Here is an 18976-nt window from a genome sequence, read left to right as displayed (position 1 = left end):
CATAATGACTAGACTAATGAAGGCTGACCTTGCCTTCCAGATCTGCATGGTGGAAAAAAGCACACAAGTGGGATTTAAAGCAGCGGGATTCATCTCCTATCTCTGCCACTCATATGTTAGATCTTAGGATTTGCTCAAGCTTCCTGAGCCTCAGATTTTTAATTTATAGTGATTTTTATGCAGGAGTGTATTTTGGCATCATTCTTGGAGTTTTCTAAAAATACATGCCTCTCTACCCCCAGACCTGTAGAATCAGAATTTCCAAAGGTAGGCCTGGACTTCTGTATTTTCCAAAGTTCCATTATATGCATCTGTTCTGAAACATTCCTTATTAAGGGTCATAAGCCATTGGGCTATTGTAGGAACAACAAAGATATGGTGATAAACATATCTAAGAGATAAAGTGCTCTAAAATTTAGTTATTCATTTTATCTTCCACTTCTCTTCTCCATAACATACAGACACAAACACTTTCTAGGTTCTTGGTCTTACATATCTCTCTCCTTTACATATAAGGGTCCTTATCTCTTTTTTACCCTTTAAATATCTGGTTCAAATATTCTTTTCCATCCAAGAGCTACTATTTCAAGCCTCTACATATTCTTTTTTTTTTGAAATAATACTGATATTTTGTAGTTATGGTTCATATCTATACCATATTAGTACATATACCATTAAATCTAATGGTATGGGTATTATTATTTCCATTTGGTAGATGAAGACATTAAGGTTCAAAGATCTTAAGTAACTCAATAAGTGTTGGAGTTGGAACATATAACCTTGTCTTCTAATTTTAAGTCCAATGCATTTCTCCCTGAGTCAGTCTAGAAATAGTATCTGAATTTTTACTCATAATTCAAATGGTAACCATTACAAAGCAAGCAAGTAAAGAATAGGACTTAGAGGGCCTTTAAAATCTCTTCCAAGTCTTGATGGTTTAATGATTCTAGTTGTATATTTAGAAATCTTGATAGCTAAATTCTTTATTCCTCCCCCAAATATTATGAGAATATTATGAGAATTAGTTTGACCTGTGTGGGACCTGGCACCTCTCCCAGAAAGCAGCACAGGGGTAGCCCTGCCCCCTTAATTGTATGCCAGGCTCTGCATTCTTGTCACTGCAAGTTTGGTGGGCTTTGTACTCATTACCGAGCAGAAAAGGAGTGAAGTCATTCCCATCCCTCACAGTGAAGGATAAAAGGGGCTGGCATTTGGGTATTTCCTTTCCCCCAGGTCAGTTAGGCTTCTGTAAAACCCAGCTGTGTTATGCTCTAGTGAAACAGTTTTCCTTAAAGGCAGACTTTAAGAACAGAGAGTTCTGGGTGTTTTAAAAAATGTTTTTTTCCTCCTTCCCCTGTCAGAAGCACAGGAAGATTTTTCTCCATCTTTGTAGCGAGTTTCTCCTGGAGGTAAAACTCACAAAAAGGTGGGAAACCCCCCTAAGACTGGGTCTCCTGGATTTTTTAATTCTCAAGCTTGTCCACTGAGCTTCCAGCAATTGGCCATTGACAGTGTAAACTGTTCTTTCTGGTACTGGTTCTCGCGGGGGCTTCTGCTTCTGAGCATTTGACTGTGGTAAGCTGTGATCCTCTGTATCCACCCATCTGTCCCTCCAGTTTTCAGGGCAGTGGTTTGCCCTGTAACCCCAAATTCTCTCATGAATCTAAGAAGGGTTGTTGACTTTCAGTTTGTTCAGCTTTTTTCTTGTTGTAGGGATGGAAGTGATGACTTCTAGGCTCCTTCCATGTCAGACTGGAAAATGCCTTTTTTACACATGGGCAGGAAGTGAAGGAAAATTAAGTTGCTCTTTGTCTTTGTTGGGGTTCTTCTACAAGCACAGCCCAAGACAAGAACTTACTGCAGGTAGTTAATGTGAGGGGTGATCCCTGGGGGCAGGAGGGAGGAATTAGGTAAAGTGAGTCAGAAGAGAAAAGCCAATGAGTGTGTATAGCTTCCGCCTGCTGGTTTCCTGGCCTGGCCTGTGGTGGCAGGGGAGGGGGCCCTAAAGACCCTGCTTTATCACATCTTCACCACAGCTTTGGAACAGAGCCCAAATATTTCTGACTCTGGTTTTAAAACCACCTGTGCTGAAAAAGAGAAGGTGGATGTCAAGAATGGGAGTCTGGGGCTCTATTTGTAGGCTGAGCAGCCTGGGGTTGGCCACTCTCCTCTCTGGGGTCAGCTTTCTTCAAGTTCACAGAAGGTCTTTCTACCCTAAAATATCCAAATGGTTGCCTATGAAGGCAAACCCCAGTTTCCCAGATGGACTGTGCAAGGCCTGACACCAAACAGGTTTTCACAGAAACTGTGAAACAAACTGCCTCTTTGAAAATTTGTGAGCTTTTGTTTCAGTTCTTTTGATTTTACACATTATTTCTGGTTCTTTCTAAAAGGTTTACTTTATTGTCCTTTGAGCGTGATCTTTGCTGTCTGGAATGGTGTTCTCAGGAGGCCTAGCCCTGGGCCTGAGCGGCAGCAGGCTCTGGGCTTCCTGCCCCTTTCACAACTCTAATTTCACTTTTACAGGGGAGTTGACTATCCAGACAGGGGCTGGACATGAGTCCTGGGGGAGCACTGGCCCCGCCCAGGGAGGTGCACGGAACAGAGTGGGGCTGGGGATAGATAACAAGGTGTGATAGGAATACATATCTCTGCTCAGACTGGATTCCTAAGTGACTGCTGTGCTCTTGGAGGCCTTATATACACAATTATTTGCAGTTTTTTTCACCCTGTACTATTACAGATAAGTAGATGACAGATAGATAGATAGATAGATTGATTGATAGATAGATAGATGATAGATAGAGAGGTGAAAGACTTTATGGTAACTTACAAAGAAACATGCAACATAGCAACAATAGAAAACTAGCAAACACTTCTATTTGCTTACTAAATGACAATAACTATTTTTATACTCATTCAAGTCTCACAACAGCCCTATAAGGTAGGTAGTGTTATTATCCCTACTTCTTTTGATGGAGAAACTGAGGCACAGAGAAGTTAAAGGGACTTGCCCAGGCCACCAAGGTATACATGGTGGAACTAGCACTCAACCCAGGCAGGCTGGCTCTAGTTCTACGCTCTTAACTAAAAGGATAAGCTGAGAAAAGTGAGACAGGGCTAGATGCTCTTTTATATACATACCTGTCTTTCCTGCTGGGCTGTTCCCTGCCTGAGGATAAGGACCAGCAGCTTATAGGTATTTGATATATGTGTTATTTGATCTTTTCAAGGCAACGGTCTAATTCTGCTTTCTCTTGTGTTTGCTGGTTCCTTGTTGTGACTATCCATACATGCAGCGAAGGGGCAATGATGAGAGTAGAAACAGCCCCTTCCATTACATTCCAGGCGATGTGAGTTCAACGCCTCCCTTCCCCTCCAGGCTGACCTTTTGCTGAGAAGTCATCCTAACTGGAATGGCAGGTCTTCCTAGAATGTGCCCAGGGGCCCCAGCTCAGAGAGCACAACCCTTAGAGGAGCAGCATGAAGACCCTACTTAGATTCCCCCAAATAGCTCCCCACGCCTTCTGCCTGTTCTTCAACCATTAGCAACACATTCTTTCTTTAGACATGCCCATTCTTTCATGGGACTTAGTGTGGCATCAGAGAAATTTGAGTCCCGGCCCTGCAACTTACTGGACAAGTCATGTCAGGGTCCAAGAGATGAAGATATTTGTCTGGCATCACCAACACAGCAGGAACTCCTAGTCCAGAATTCACTTCTCCCTACTCTGAAGCATTGAGGCAGGAGAAATGGATTTAAGTTAGGGATCATCCAGCCTCATTGTTCCCCAGATCAATCACCTTAAATTTTTTTTGTATCTATGTTCCATATACCTATAGTATTTGTGCTAACTAATCAAAGAGATATTTTTTTAAGTTATTACAAAATAACGAATATAGTTCCCTGTGCTACACAATAGGTCCTTGTTGTTTATCTGTTTTATATATAGTAATGCATATATGTTAATCTCAAACTCCTAATTTATCCCTCCCTCCCTTTTCCCTTTGGTAACCATAAATTTGTTTTCTATTTGTGAGTCTATTTCTGGTTTGGAAATAAGTTCATTTGTATTTTGTTTTTTTTTAGATTCCACATATAAATGATATATGATATTTGTCTTTCTCTGTCTTACTTAACTTAATATCATAATCTCTAGGTCCATCGATATTGCTACAAGTGGCATTATTGCATTCTTTTTTATGGCTAATATTCCATTGTGTATATGTACCACATCTTCTTTATCCATTCATCTGTCAGTGGACATTTAGGTTGCTCACATGTCTTGGCTATTGTAAAAAGTGCTACTATGAACATTGGGGTGCATATATCTTTCTGAATTAGAGTTTTCTCCAGAAAAGAGATGTTTAAAATGTAAAATTATTACCACGTTAAGGACTACATTTCTTATTTCTCTCCTTTAACCAAGCCAATCCCTCCATCCCATCCACTCGCAAGCTAGAGTAATTATGGAAATAAAGTATCAAATGGATTACTTCCATAGATGGGGTCTCCATCTCCTTTTTCAGTCCCACCCCCTCAATCCCTATCAATAATGTCTAACCTCCTTTCTTCCTCTGCCTAAAATGTCCCCAAGAAGAACATATCTCTTTGTGTTAAACTTTGTGCTAGACCTATTTGTAATAGGTCATGTGATATTCTGAAAATGGGTACATGCCTAAGATTACAAAAACTGTACTTTAGCCCTAGTTAAATTAAATCTATCTTGGTTTTGGTTTCTGCAACTTGTAAAATAAGGGAGCTGGACTATTGAAAGAATGGCAAAAAATTGTCATCTATCAATCAGTTGGCAGTGGCTGCCTAGATCACTGATGAAAGAGATTTTGAAGTTATGCCCAGACCCAGAGAGAAGAGTGCAATCATTGATTAGCAATGTCTGCCTTGAAAAAGAATAGGGGAGTGACATCATGTGCCACCCAAGGATTAGATGACCCTGTAGATTCATTCCAGCTCAAAACTGCTGAGAATCTAAATTTTCCTTTTTCAGAACTGACCTGTGCTTTGTGTCCTTTGAGGATCCTTCCTCTTTTCTGAAGATTTCCTCTCAGGAAATATTCAGCCAATCTATTATAAGGCACCAACTGTTGATGAAAGCCTAGAGGTCACCACCATCACCCTGTGTGACTTGAGTAAGTCGTTTTGACACCTTGGCTATCAATGACATGGGAGGGGGAGGTCACAAGATGATATATGAGGTTTCTTCCAAATACAAGTTCCATGATTTGATTATCCTAAAGTCACGATGCCTTGGTACGAGGAAACAAGTGGCTTACAGTGGATCCATGGGGTTTTTAAAGGGCTGTAATTTCTTTCTCTTTCTTCTTTTTTTCATCATGGTGGTGAGGAAGGTAGTGGGCTTCCTCCAGCCCTCAAATCTCAATACATACCCCTGGTCTCCCCATGTCCCTGTCCATTGGACCAGGCTGGCCTGGAGCAGTTGTGTGTGTCAAAGGAAGCACATGAAGCAGAGGCAGAGGGAAATGGCAGGGAGTGCAATGGATCAGTCAAGGCTACATTTTGGGAAAAAAGACCATTTGAGGAGTGAGGAGACAGGGACGCTCTGAAGATACAGGACAAAAAGAGTGGGCTTGGGTTCTTAAACCCAGCAGAAAGTAGGAGAGGAAGGGTGGGGAAGGAGCCTAGGCATGGTTGGAGCAGGTGAGCAGAGCTCAGAGCTAGGACATGGGATGTCTGGGTTCTGGCCCTCTATTGGCAATAATTTTCTGGGTGACCTTGGGCAGGAGACTTCTTTCCTCTTTGTCTCTATTTTCTTATGTATAATAATCAGAGAGAAAAGAGGACAAGTTGATTCCTAAGGGATTTCCAGTTCTAATATTCCATGGGTTTAATTCCAAGTTCCTCCAACTATCTGTGCAGACAAGAGTTTCCTATATTGTCTCTGCAGACATAAGCATCCTCAATGTGTAAAGTTATAAAAGCAGAGAGAGTTTGTACAGAACAGAATATCCTGGGAGGGTGGGACAGGGGAGAGGGTTTCTGCCTCCCAAATAGAACACATTAAAATCCAGAAAGCACGAGAAGACTTAGGCTTATCCTGTCTGGGATACAATAACTGTAGGGGCTTCCAAGGACATAAGCATCCTGCTTGTCTTACCTCCCCCATTTGAATTTCAACTCCAGAGGGACAGAGCTTACTTTCTAGAATCTCAGACTCTTTTGAGTTAGAAGTGACTTTATAGGTCATCTAGTTCCAATCCCTCACCCCAGGAATGGGAACTCTATCCTGACATCCAAAGATGGCTCCCACACCTGCTCGTATACTGCGTTACATGATAATTTAACACAGCGAAAGGCAGAGTTAAGTAATCCTTTCATTTGGCCTAGAGTCCTGCCTCACGACCCAGGATATCTCACTAGACCAAATCACTAGGTCAGGGTTTCACGATGGTTCTTTCCACTGGCTCCAGAGTGCCAACCTGGAACCCGAAACACCATTCTGAGCTCCCTCTGAGCTCTCCTCAGGGAGGGAGGTGGCTGGAGACATCGCAGGTTTAGAGTCTCACAGGACGGGGTTCAAGTCTCACTTATGCTGCTTACCAGCCGGGTGGCTTTGAACAAGGTACCTCCGCTCTCTGTGCCACTCACCTGAAAAATACCAGGAATAATCCCCCCTAAGGGACTGTGGTGAGGTCTCGGCAGGTGCACGAAAGGAGCCTTGGACACGTGCTCCCCTGCACCGACCCCCCCCTACCCAGTGTCTGCACGAGGGCGTGAGCATCTATGGGCATAGGAACTTCTTCTTAGTCGATGTTACTTGTCCCAATGCCGAGCACAGTGCTTTGCCTAGTGTAAAAATAAGAGAAAAATAAAATAAAAACTAACTTATAGGTGCCTCCAGAATCCAGACCAGAGTTTTGTACTCAGACATCCCTTAGCAAGACCTGTTCACAAACTAGCAAATCCCTGCTGCCCCCTGTCGTCAGAACAAAAACTTGCTCTGTGTACTCAAACAGTCTGAAACAAAAGTCAAAAGAGCAGGTGACGTGTCTCCAGATGGAGAAACTGAAACTGTTTTTTCTTCTTGCTGGAAACTGAAAGTTACTGTCAACATGGACTCCAGGCCTCAGAGCAAGAGAATGGTTTTGGATGTTGGGACATGGGAGCAGACATTTCAAGAACTGATCTGGCAGGAGAAACCCCAGGCAAGATGGACCCTGAAGATGGATGGGAACCTTCGGCCAGACTGTGTGGCCCTAGGGTGGAAGCAATACAAGCAGAGAGCATTTGGCAGGTATGTGAGAGTCTGTCCAGCCATGGGCCTTTCTGAGCCAAGAGGTTCAGCTAAGCATTGATGATTCTTTTGAGAGCTTGTTAAAAGAATATGTGTCACCAGGCTCTTCATGCTTTTGTAATCACAGTGTTCTTTAAGATGGAAATGATAAGGCTCTAAGCCTCTATTTTGCTTAACGGTAGGAAATTTTTTCTTTTACTAGCCTTCCTCCCTAAGTATTTCTGGAAATCCCCAGGAAATCCATAAATCTGCCCTCCTATTCTCTCACCACAATTTATTCCAGACTGCTTCTATATAGAGACCTGCTCTCCCCCATCAGTCCTGTCTGGCTTCCCCAGGCTGCAGCAGCCCTACGAGCCTAGTCCTGGTCAGTACCAGCCTAGGACTGGGGCCTTCCTTTATAGCCCCAAGAATTGATTAAGGCCAAGCAATGGCTTTGAACATTACTTTACTGAAGGCCTGAAGATAATAGGAGGGATTGATGCTGCAAGAAATTAAAACCTAGTTCTTGGCGTCCCTAAATACTGCCCCTCCCTTATTGTCTGTCTCCCTCTTTAACTTCCAATGAGCCTCTAAGTTGCAGGAACCAGCTTCCTTGCCCATGCAGAAGGGTGAGAAATGCTGACTTGGACAAGACTTGGACAATCAAGTCTTCTCTTTTTATATGGCATGCAGGGACCTTCGCTTCACTTTCCACCTCACCTGTTATCCTGCTTCCCTGCCTGCCCCTATCCTGCCTCAGGTGTCCTCTGTTCCATTCCTTATGGGTTACTAGACATGCCATAAATTTTCAGACTTCTATACCCTTGTCTATGATGTTCTGCCTGTTCAGCAGGCCCTTTCCTTCCTCCCTCCCTACTTGTCCCTCAGGGACTAACTCAAGTACCCTGGTCTTCCTAGGGAGAGTAAGTGTTCTTTCTTCTCCATTCCCATAAGACAGTGAATGGTTCTCTCTCTCTCTCTCTCTCTCTCTCTCTCTCTATATATATATATATATATATGTTTGTAATACATTTATAAATAACATATGTTCATGTATTACATACTACAGAACATATATATTTATATATAATTATTTTTAGCTGCAGAACCCATTGTTTACATGAAGCCTCCCGGGGCTCTACAGAACACAGTTTTCAAGCCATTGGCCAGAGCCCACGTAGCAGTCATTCTGTTCTGCTTGGAACCTGGTGAACTATGTAAGAGTCTCTCTTTGCACCAGCCAGAGCTCTTTGAGGGACTCATGATGTCTTTTATCAGTTTGGCACTGCCGCAAATGGACAGGTGCTTCTCTTGTTCAGATGAATTGACCTGATAGTCATTCTGAGTTGGGAAAAGCAACGGATCAGCATAGTTTTAGAAAAATATCAACCAGCTTTTGAACAGCACTTTGTAGTTTACAAAATGCTTTCACATATATTATCTCACTTAATGTTGACAATATAACCCTTGAATATTTTTCCCTTGAATATTTTATGGATGTAAAAATTGAGGCTCAGAGTAGTGATTTTTCCAAAGTCCCCCTGTTGTAAACTATGGACTTGAGTCTCCAACCCAAGTATTATGGTTCCAGTAAGTCAGGTACAAAACTAACCACATTGCTCAATAGAGGTGATGTGGTATAGTAGGTAGATAATGCTGGGATTGGAAACATGGCTCTACCACTTAACTTTGTGTGTCCTTAAGCAAGTTGTGTACTGTTTTATGATTCAGTTTCCTTATCTGCATATTGGGCTCAATAATGCCTACCTCAGAAGGGTGCTTTAAAGATAAAATGGGATAACGTTGTAAAACATTGCCTCAAAATAGGTACTTTATAAGAGTTTTCTATGACCTTGTGAAGACCAAATTTCACTGGCAAATGGCAGAAATGTTTTTCCCTCTGAGACATCCAGAGATGTTTTACTGGCAAAGAGGCAGACTTGGTACCACATATAGGTGGGAGTTCAATGGGCCACAGGAGAAAGCTTTATTAGAAATGCAGTCCCTCTCATTCTTGTTAAATTGTCAATATCACATACACTTTTTCAAGTTGAAAGGGTTCTTAGAGACCGAGGCCAGGCCCATTTCCCTGGCCTCGATCAACAATCAGCTGAAGGCACGATGCTCTTCTGTCTGTAGGTTCCGGTGTTCCTCATGCCATCGAAGCTGGGCTTCCGCCCAAGTGCAGATCCTATGTCACATGTACCTGGAGCACCAGAAGTCCCAGGGAAAGGTGCTTGTGCGGCTCTTTGGTCAGAGGTGCCGGAAGTGTTCCCAGTCTCAATTTGAGAAGCCTGAGTTCTCCCCGGATAGCACCAAGAGGATTCTGAACAACCTGGTGCAGCGTATTCTGGAGAGATTCTACAGAAATGGCATCAGGAAGGTTTTGGAGATGCCAGTGATCCAGGAGGTGCCTTTGGATGGGCACCATGATATGGTCAATTGTGAGGCATGTGTCCTGGGCTTCTGTGTACAGAACTTACCTAACTGCACGACAGAGCCAGCCAAATCCTCTCTCTCCTACACGAAGACTGGCAGCTCCTCTCCTCACCTTGGTGACGTGTATGGCCAAAGCCGAGCTAGGAACCAGTCAGCTGAGGCAAAGGAGACTCAGGGAAGTGGGTATTCCTGTGCCCATAAAGGCCCAGGGCCCAGCCATGCCACTGCTGGGATCCAAGTGCCTGGGGCAGGCCCTCAGCTCAAACGGGAGATGGGCCGACTGCTCACACCAGGGACAGACCGGCAGGCTGCACAGGGACCAGGCCCACAGCCCATCCGAGTAGCAGGATCACTTCCCCCAGGGTGGACAGACCCACGGCCCAGACAAGCAATAGGTCCACTACCTAAAGGGTTGGCACATTCACAATCCACACTGGGGACAGGACCACAGAACCCCCGGCTGACATATTCTCAGGCTATAAAGATGTCAGGCCAGCAGTTGACACAGGACGCACAAGCCACCCAAGGGGCAGGTCGTCAGGCCACAAAGGTGACAGACCCACAGCCCACACGGGGGACAATCCCAAGGTCCACATCAGGGTCAGACAGTCAGGCTACAGGGAGGGCAGACCCCTCACCACTGGGGTCAAACTCACAGCCCACATGGGGAACAATCCCAAGGTCCACATCAGGGTCAGACAGTCAGGCTAGAGGGAGGGCAGACCCCTCACCACTGGGGTCAAACTCACAGCCCACACGGGGAACAATCCCAAGGTTCACATCAGGGTCAGACAGTCAGGCTAGAGGGAGGGCAGACCCCTCACCACTGGGGTCAAACTCACAGCCCACACGGGGAACAATCCCAAGGTCCACATCAGGGTCAGACAGTCAGGCTAGAAGGAGGGCAGACCCCTCACCACTGGGGTCAAACTCACAGCCCACACGGGGAACAATCCCAAGGTCCACATCAGGGTCAGACAGTCAGGCTAGAGGGAGGGCAGACCCCTCACCACTGGGGTCAAACTCACAGCCCACACGGGGAACAATCCCAAGGTCCACATCAGGGTCAGACAGTCAGGCTAGAGGGAGGGCAGACCCCTCACCACTGGGGTCAAACTCACAGCCCACACGGGGAACAATCCCAAGGTCCACATCAGGGTCAGACAGTCAGGCTAGAGGGAGGGCAGACCCCTCACCACTGGGGTCAAACTCACAGCCCACACGGGGAACAATCCCAAGGTCCACATCAGGGTCAGACAGTCAGGCTAGAGGGAGGGCAGACCCCTCACCACTGGGGTCAAACTCACAGCCCACACGAGGAACAATCCCAAGGTCCACATCAGGGTCAGACAGTCAGGCTAGAGGGAGGGCAGACCCCTCACCACTGGGGTCAAACTCACAGCCCACACGGGGAACAATCCCAAGGTCCACATCAGGGTCAGACAGTCAGGCTAGAGGGAGGGCAGACCCCTCACCACTGGGGTCAAACTCACAGCCCACACGGGGAACAATCCCAAGGTCCACATCAGGGTCAGACAGTCAGGCTAGAGGGAGGGCAGACCCCTCACCACTGGGGTCAAACTCACAGCCCACACGGGGAACAATCCCAAGGTCCACATCAGGGTCAGACAGTCAGGCTAGAGGGAGGGCAGACCCCTCACCACTGGGGTCAAACTCACAGCCCACACGGGGAACAATCCCAAGGTCCACATCAGGGTCAGACAGTCAGGCTAGAGGGAGGGCAGACCCCTCACCACTGGGGTCAAACTCACAGCCCACACGGGGAACAATCCCAAGGTCCACATCAGGGTCAGACAGTCAGGCTAGAGGGAGGGCAGACCCCTCACCACTGGGGTCAAACTCACAGCCCACACGGGGAACAATCCCAAGGTCCACATCAGGGTCAGACAGTCAGGCTAGAGGGAGGGCAGACCCCTCACCACTGGGGTCAAACTCACAGCCCACACGGGGAATAGGCCCCATGGCTACATGTAGGACCTTCAGTGAAAGTCAAGCTGCCTGGGTCAGGCAGGAGAGGTGCTCACCTAGAGGGTCTGCTCCAGACAGCTTTTTCAGATTATCTCCCTCAATGCAACCAAATAATTCCCTTAACCAGGAGCAGCTGTTCAGGTGGGGCTATGTCTGTGTTGTTGCTCTGTTTACCTTTCTTGTATCTAAATACCTATAAGTAGAACGATGAAAAAAGAGTTGTCTTCTCTTGTCTTAATTCCATGGTAATCAATGAACTGGCTGCCATTTTAATATGACAGAATTTGCTTTGGGACCAATGCAGGGTCAAGTTTACAGAATAAGCTCGGTGCTTTGTGACCACCTAGAGGGGTGGGATAGGGAGGGAGATGCAAGAGGGAAGAGATATGGGAACATATGTATATGTATAACTGATTCACTTTGTTATAAAGCAGAAACTAACACACCATTGTAAAGCAATTATACTTCAATAAAGATGTTTAAAAAAAAAAAAAAAAAAACTGGTTCCTGGACCTCCTTTGCAGATAGTTTAAAACATGACCTAGCAGATAATGGACCCAATAATAAATATTTGTTAAATCATTAAAAGATTTTTACTCATGCATTCACTCATTCATTGATATCAATATATATAGACCATATCTTGACAAGAACTGAGGGTCCTGAGTTTCATCAGAAAGTTATTGTAGTAGGCTGAATAATGGTTCCCCCAAAATGCCCATGTCCTAATGTTACTTTACGTGCCTAAAGGGACTCTTCAGATGCGACTAATTTAAGGATCTTGAGATGAGGAGATTATCCTGTGTTACCCAGATGGGCCAAATGTAATCACATGGGTCTTTATAGGAGGGAGGCAAGAGGGTCAACGTCAGAAACAGGAAAGTTAACTATAGAACCAGAGGATGAAGTGATGTGCTCTGAAGGTGGAGGAAGGGGTCACAAGCCAAGGAATGCAAGCAGCCTTTAGAAGCTCATAAAGGCAAAGAAATATATTCTCCCCTAGAGCCTCCAGAAGGAACCAGCTCTGCTGACACATGACTTTAGCCAAGTGAGGCTGATATTAGACTTCTAACCTCCAAAACCATGAGATGGTAAATTTGTGTTGTTTAAAGGCACTAAATTCATGGTAATTTGTTACAGCAGCAACAGGAAATTAATAGAGTTATCAGTATCACTGCAGGGATCAGGCAGTTATGCTTTGGGTATGCTTTAGCTTTAACAACAACAACAACAAAGAGTATAGATTAGAAATATTGACATACACATCCCCTCTTGTTCTTTTTTCTCTCCTACATAAACCCACCCAAATATCCCCATCCTAGAGAGATTTTCTAAAGCGTCATCAAATCAAAGGGAATCTGTTTAGAATGGAGGTATTTGGGTGGGCTTAAGTAGTTTGGTGACCCTTGGAGCTATCATATTCTTTCACTCCTTCTAGCATTGAATTGGGAATCATGTAAGAACGTGCCAATCCTGAGATCTTGTGATGCATAGCTACATCTTTCACTCTCTATTTCCATCTGTCTGCTAGGCATTTCTACATGGTTCTCGTACTGCCATCTCTATCTTCCCACATTCAAAATCAAGCTCATCAGCATCTCTGACTTTCTTGTTCAAATTTGCCCTAGTCACTCAAGCTTATCACCTTAGAGTCATTTTTAACTTCTCCTCCTTTTCACCAATGCTTATTGTCCCTTCTTTTGTCAAGTTGCTCCCATCTCTTGCCACTAGGTTTTCCTATCAAACCCTCTCCCCAACCAGTTCAGGGACTTGGATTATTGAAATAATGAGGGGATTTGGATTTTCCCTCATAGGCAGTGGGGAGTCATTGCAAGCATTTGAGAATATGGGCAATTTGAGTAGAATAACAGTTTAAAAATATTATATCTTTCTGGAAAAGAATGGAGTATAGGATAGAACCAGTTAGGATTCTGGCTTGAAATAGGAGAGTGGTAAACACAGAGAGGGGTTCTTGTAGACAATAAATATCTTGAAGGAATTTGAAGACAATGAAATGCAAGATGGCAGAAAACCCAAGGATGAAAACACTTCCTTTTTTTCTGGCCATCTCTTTTCATTTCCTCTCAGGTCACTCCCATCAGCACTCTCCATTTATATATGCCCCCATCCCCAAACCACTTTACTAAATGTCTGCATTCCTCCTGTTTTCATACCTTTTTGTTCTTTCATAAAGAACATACACATGAGGACTAGAGACTTTACTTCTGGCTTGGTTATGAGATATGACTGGTGCAGGTCATTATCCCTCCCTGAACCTCAGTTTCTCCATCTGTAAAATAGGTTAATGACTTCTAATTAAGCATAGAGGATTGAACACATGCATTTCCTTCTGATCGCTCTTGAAATCCCACTGCGTGACAGTAAAAGGGGGAAAAAAAGGCATCAATTCACAAGGCAAAGCGCATGAGTGGAAGCTACAAAACGGATGGATTAGTGATGGGTTACTGACTTAGCAGAGAGATCTGGAATACAAGTTAGGCAAAGGAAAACCAAGGTGCAAGGCAATTGATGTGGCACAATTTCAGAAAAGTTCAAAAACTGTAGGCAACAAGTAGCTCTGAAGGTGGGCGTTAGGAAGCCTGAAGTGGGAGGATTGGTTGAAAGCCTTTAGAAAAAGTTCCTTTTCCCCACTCCGACGCAGCCTTGTACCCACTCTTAACCCATTCCAGAGTGAGGAATGGAGGTTTATTCTCTGAAGACATTGACCCAGAGGGACTCTGGGCTTAGGAACTTGGGCATAGTTAAGGGAGGGGGTACCAACCAGCAATCAGAAAGATAGTGAAAGTCTACATACTGACTAGAGGCACTCCCTTAGCCCACTACCAAATCTAGGAGCCAGCATTATATCCTACTAACCCTCCCCTCAAATACACAAAGAATGGACAGTTCCTCATTGGGAAAACTGATCAGCTCAAGAGAGAGAAAAAAATACATCTACTGAAATGGGGGAAGGGTGTTCCTCCAATGGAATGACCAACTCAGATCATATAGTACTGTAGTACATATTTACTGAAAAAAAAATCTGTGTATAAGCGGACCCATGCTGTTCAAACCTATGTTGTTCAAGGGTCAACTGTATATGTAAACTACTAGAAATAATAAGGGGAACAATTCTGTATGCAAGGAAAGTAAGACGTGTTTTTGGCTAAGAAAAGGTATGAGATATGGAGATGCATTTTTGTTAATGGAAAAGAAAGTAAATTTGTCCTAAAGTAATACTGATTATTTCAGAATTGAAAAGAGGAAAACAGAAAAATAGAGGACAAATTATGGACATATCTATATCTGTAACTATAGAGAGAGAGGGAGATTAAGCATGAGCATGGAAAATTTTAACTTGTCTAATCAAGCCGGCTAAAACTGAATTGTTATTAAAAGTGTTTTTTAAAATAAGCCTTAATATTAATAGTGTACTTATATAAAACTAAAACTTGATTTTTTTTTCATATACTGAAAAGACAAAGTTTTACTGAACTGTTGGTCTGCTCCTGATAAGAGACTGTGAAAGGTTTTTCTTTACCTATTAAATAACCTTCCTAAAAAACAGAAGTTCTGTGTTTTATCAAAATAATTTCCTGTGCTTCATGTCATCTTAATCAGGTCTTTGATAACTTAAGAAAACTGAATCTTCTCAATATTAAAAGAGTGAAGTTTTGTTAACAACTATGTAACATTCTATATTTGCCTTTGAAACACTTTATTGTCACTTTGTCACATAGATAATTAAGTACTGTTTATTAATAATCTGGGATCCTATTTAGTCAAGTATCTAAACCTTCTGATATTTTTCAGAAACTTCCCAAAATTAAATTCTAAATAAAGTCTTTTTGACATCAAACTAATTTGGGGATTTCCCAGAGGGCCCCTGGAACATCTCAAAAGATTTGTTCTCTCACCTTTTTTAAAAAAAAAAATTGAAGTATAATTGTTTTACAATGTTATGTTAGTTTCTGGTGAACAGAAGAGTGATTTAATTATATATATATATTCTTTTTCATATTTTTTTTCCATTATGGTTTACTACAGGATGTTGAATATAGTTCCCTGTGCTATACAGTAGGACCTTGTTGTTCATCTATTTTATATATAATAGTTTGTATCTGCTAATCCCAAATACCTAATTTATCCCTCCATCACCCCCTCTCCCCTTTGGTAACCGGAAGTTTGTTTTCTATCTCTGGTACTCTGTTTCTGTTTTGTATACAGATTTGTTTGTATTAATTTTTTAGATTCCACATATAAGTGCTATCATATAATATTTGTTCTCTCTCTTTATAGAGGAGAGATGATGAACTAATTAGGCTTGTTTGTTATGTTGGATTATGTAAGAAGCATTGCCAAATAAATGATGCTAAACCTTCTTAGATTATATTTGTGTGGCTACATGTTATTTATATGTGTTCTAGAAATTGTATAAAATCTGATATGTCCTGGTATGTTATCACTTTTAATTCTAATTATTATCTTGAAGTGTTGTGTGTTACAGAAATAAGCAAATTTCCTTGTCAACTGCATTATAATGAACTCTCATGAGATCTTTAACCATGGCCATTTTAAAGTCTTTGTCATTTACAGAGAGTTACTCTCTTACTTTTATGCTTTTGCAAATATGTTTCATTTTCAGAGAGATTCATGGGGAGGGCTCAAACAAGTACTCTAGAATACAGGTTTCTGATAACTGTAAGATCATAAAGCTGAACTGGGTAGGAATTTCCAGAACTCATGGAAAAACTGGATTCAAGCAGAACAAGAATTAATAACATGGGACTGAATGAACTGATGAGGATGATTATAATTTTATGATTTTTATTTGAAACATTGCTGATTTTTAAAAATGTTTTCATTTTTCCAGATTTGAGGGAAACCCTCCCTCTTTTAAGCTATCAACAAAGATGACTTATTTATCTTTTTCTCCCTTCATGATCCCTCTATAATTCATAAACTCTCAATGAGTATTCTTATTTTCATGGTAATATATTTATTTGCATAAGTTCAATAAGAATCTGTTCTTATAACAGGACACAGTTGGAAACACTGGTTATATTATCAAGGCTTTGACTAGGATGTTAGGTTTGAGAATGTGCATAGACTCAGATGTAACCAGAAAACTTAAAGGAACTAAGGTTGACTTTATGAAGCCAATAAAACCCCTTGGAAATACTGGCCTGCCCTTGCTTACAAGGTTCCCAGCAACCTAATCAGGTGACTAAGGAAGGTCACTTCCTGGTAGGTACAAGAGCCTCAAGATACTTTGGGGACCTTGAGAAGAGAGGAACTCACCCAGATCTATATGTATTGCAGGAAATTTCTGATGGTAAGTCCTTGGCTTGGCTTCCTGGCCTTAAGAGGCTTTTAAAAGCTCAAACTGTTATTTCTTAAGAAAAGTTCCAGCAAACAGATTTAAAAGAGCCTCTATGATCAATCACTATTCTTGCTGCACTTATGTAAATAATCAGGTCAATTTTTTGGAACTAGATGTATTTTGCAAAAAAATTAGACTTAATTTGGCTCTCTTTTATAGAAATGAGGGTCATTTTAGAGAGATAAAGTATGTTTCAGTAACACACCTTTGTGGATATTAGATTCTAGTGCTGTTAATTGTCTTTGAGGTTTTGTTATTTACCTGTAAACTGGACTGAATCCTGAATTCTTCTAGTTTCCTCCAATATCTGGCTATAACACCCCAAACTAATGTTTCCAATTTTCTCTTACCCTTTTGACTTGGAATCACTAAGAACAAAAGCTGCACTATTCCCTGAAACCCTGAAAACTGAATGTGAACTTGATACAAACTTCAGAGAAATCACCACAACAGCTTATGTGTAGGCCATCTTTGTGTCTGCTGCTGTGTGCACCACTCAGAAAGTTTACCTGAACACATCATGACATCATTAGAGACATTCAAACTACAGAAGATGCTTTGACCCCAACATCTAGAGTATTCTCTAGAAATCTTCTTGACTGACTGCCCTCAGAACTCAGACTGGGTTTTCAGTCTGCTGCAATCATTAAGCTTTGTTTTTCTTTTGTTTCCATAGAAATGCCTTATTAAATACCTGATTTCTCACACAATATAGGCCTAATTTGGGGAGCTCAAATACAAGACAACCTCCTGAAATGAGACACGACCATTTAACTGAACTGACCTATTCTCAAGACGGAGATTGGTTTAATGAGATATGAAGCAATCTATCAACTTAGCTTCTGGGTTGTGAAACTTCCTGTTTGAAGTTTCAAAGGCAGGACTGAAGAGGAGCAGAATTTGTTATCCTAAAACATGCCTCTTCAGCATAAGGATTATTTTAAGCTGGCTATTTTTAAGAAACAGCAGACAGGGCTTCCCTGGTGGCGCAGTGGTTGAGAATCTGCCTGCCAATGCAGGGCACACGGGTTCGAGCCCTGGTCTGGGAAGATCCCACATGCCGCCGAGCAACTGGGCCCGTGAGCCACAATTACTGAGCCTGCGCGTCTGGAGCCTGTGCTCCGCAACAAGAGAGGCCGCGATGGTGAGGGGCCCGCGCACCGCGATGAAGAGTGGCCCCCGCTTGCCACAACTAGAGAAAGCCCTCGCACAGAAATGAAGACCCAACACAGCCATAAAAAAAAAAAAAAAAAAAAAAGAAACAGCAGACAGAGGAGAAGCTCTGAGAACTGAGTAGAAGTTACCCTTTTGTAAGAGACATTTATAAGGGAAATCTCCATGTGTGAGAGTGTCTCCCTCTCTGTATCAAGAAGAGAAGGATGATTCTAAATCTCTAGAAACTCTTTGCAATGGAGAAGGTAAGGACTTAAATCTGTATAACAACCTTACTCTTGTTTACTATGTTTTCCTGGTCACCTTCCATAACTGACTCCTCACCCTCAACACCTTCTTTTGTCTTTAGCTGAAGATAATATTTAACATGATAATTCTGACCATCTTGGTGAGTTACTCGGTTTCCCTAGGTCTCTCCCACGTATACATGAAGGTATACATGTTATACTTTTATTTGACATTCTCCTGTTAATCTATCTTATATCAATTTAATTATTAGACCAGCCAAAGAACCTAGAAGGAAAGAAGGGGAAATCTTTCCACTCCTATACAGCCCAGGAAGCATTACTCTACCTCCATGCTTGGTAATTAACTTGAATTATGAAATAATAGATTGGGATGTTACTGGAGGGAAGAAAGAAATGGAGAGAAATTCAGCAGCATCTAACCACGCCATGAGGAAGTATTATCAGTCAGTCCAGGCAGCCAAACTGGGATCAGAAACAAAAAATATATA

General features: G+C 42.6%; 1 protein-coding gene across 1 annotated transcript; it reads left to right on the top strand.

Annotated features, from left to right (window-relative positions):
* Window positions 1-7072: 7072 nt before the first annotated feature.
* RTP4 (receptor transporter protein 4) lies at window positions 7073-12036 on the top strand. The gene is made up of 2 exons (XM_061193289.1): window positions 7073-7274; window positions 9396-12036. Exons 1-2 carry the CDS (start codon window positions 7093-7095, stop codon window positions 11881-11883), a joined length of 2670 nt encoding a protein of 889 aa, XP_061049272.1. The 5' UTR covers window positions 7073-7092; the 3' UTR covers window positions 11884-12036.
* The last annotated feature ends 6940 nt before the right edge of the window (window positions 12037-18976 follow it).

The sequence above is a fragment of the Eubalaena glacialis genome, chromosome 6 (genome assembly GCF_028564815.1).
Source record: "Eubalaena glacialis isolate mEubGla1 chromosome 6, mEubGla1.1.hap2.+ XY, whole genome shotgun sequence".
Taxonomy (NCBI): Eukaryota; Metazoa; Chordata; class Mammalia; order Artiodactyla; family Balaenidae; genus Eubalaena; species Eubalaena glacialis.
This window is presented reverse-complemented; position numbering and strand designations above follow the sequence as displayed.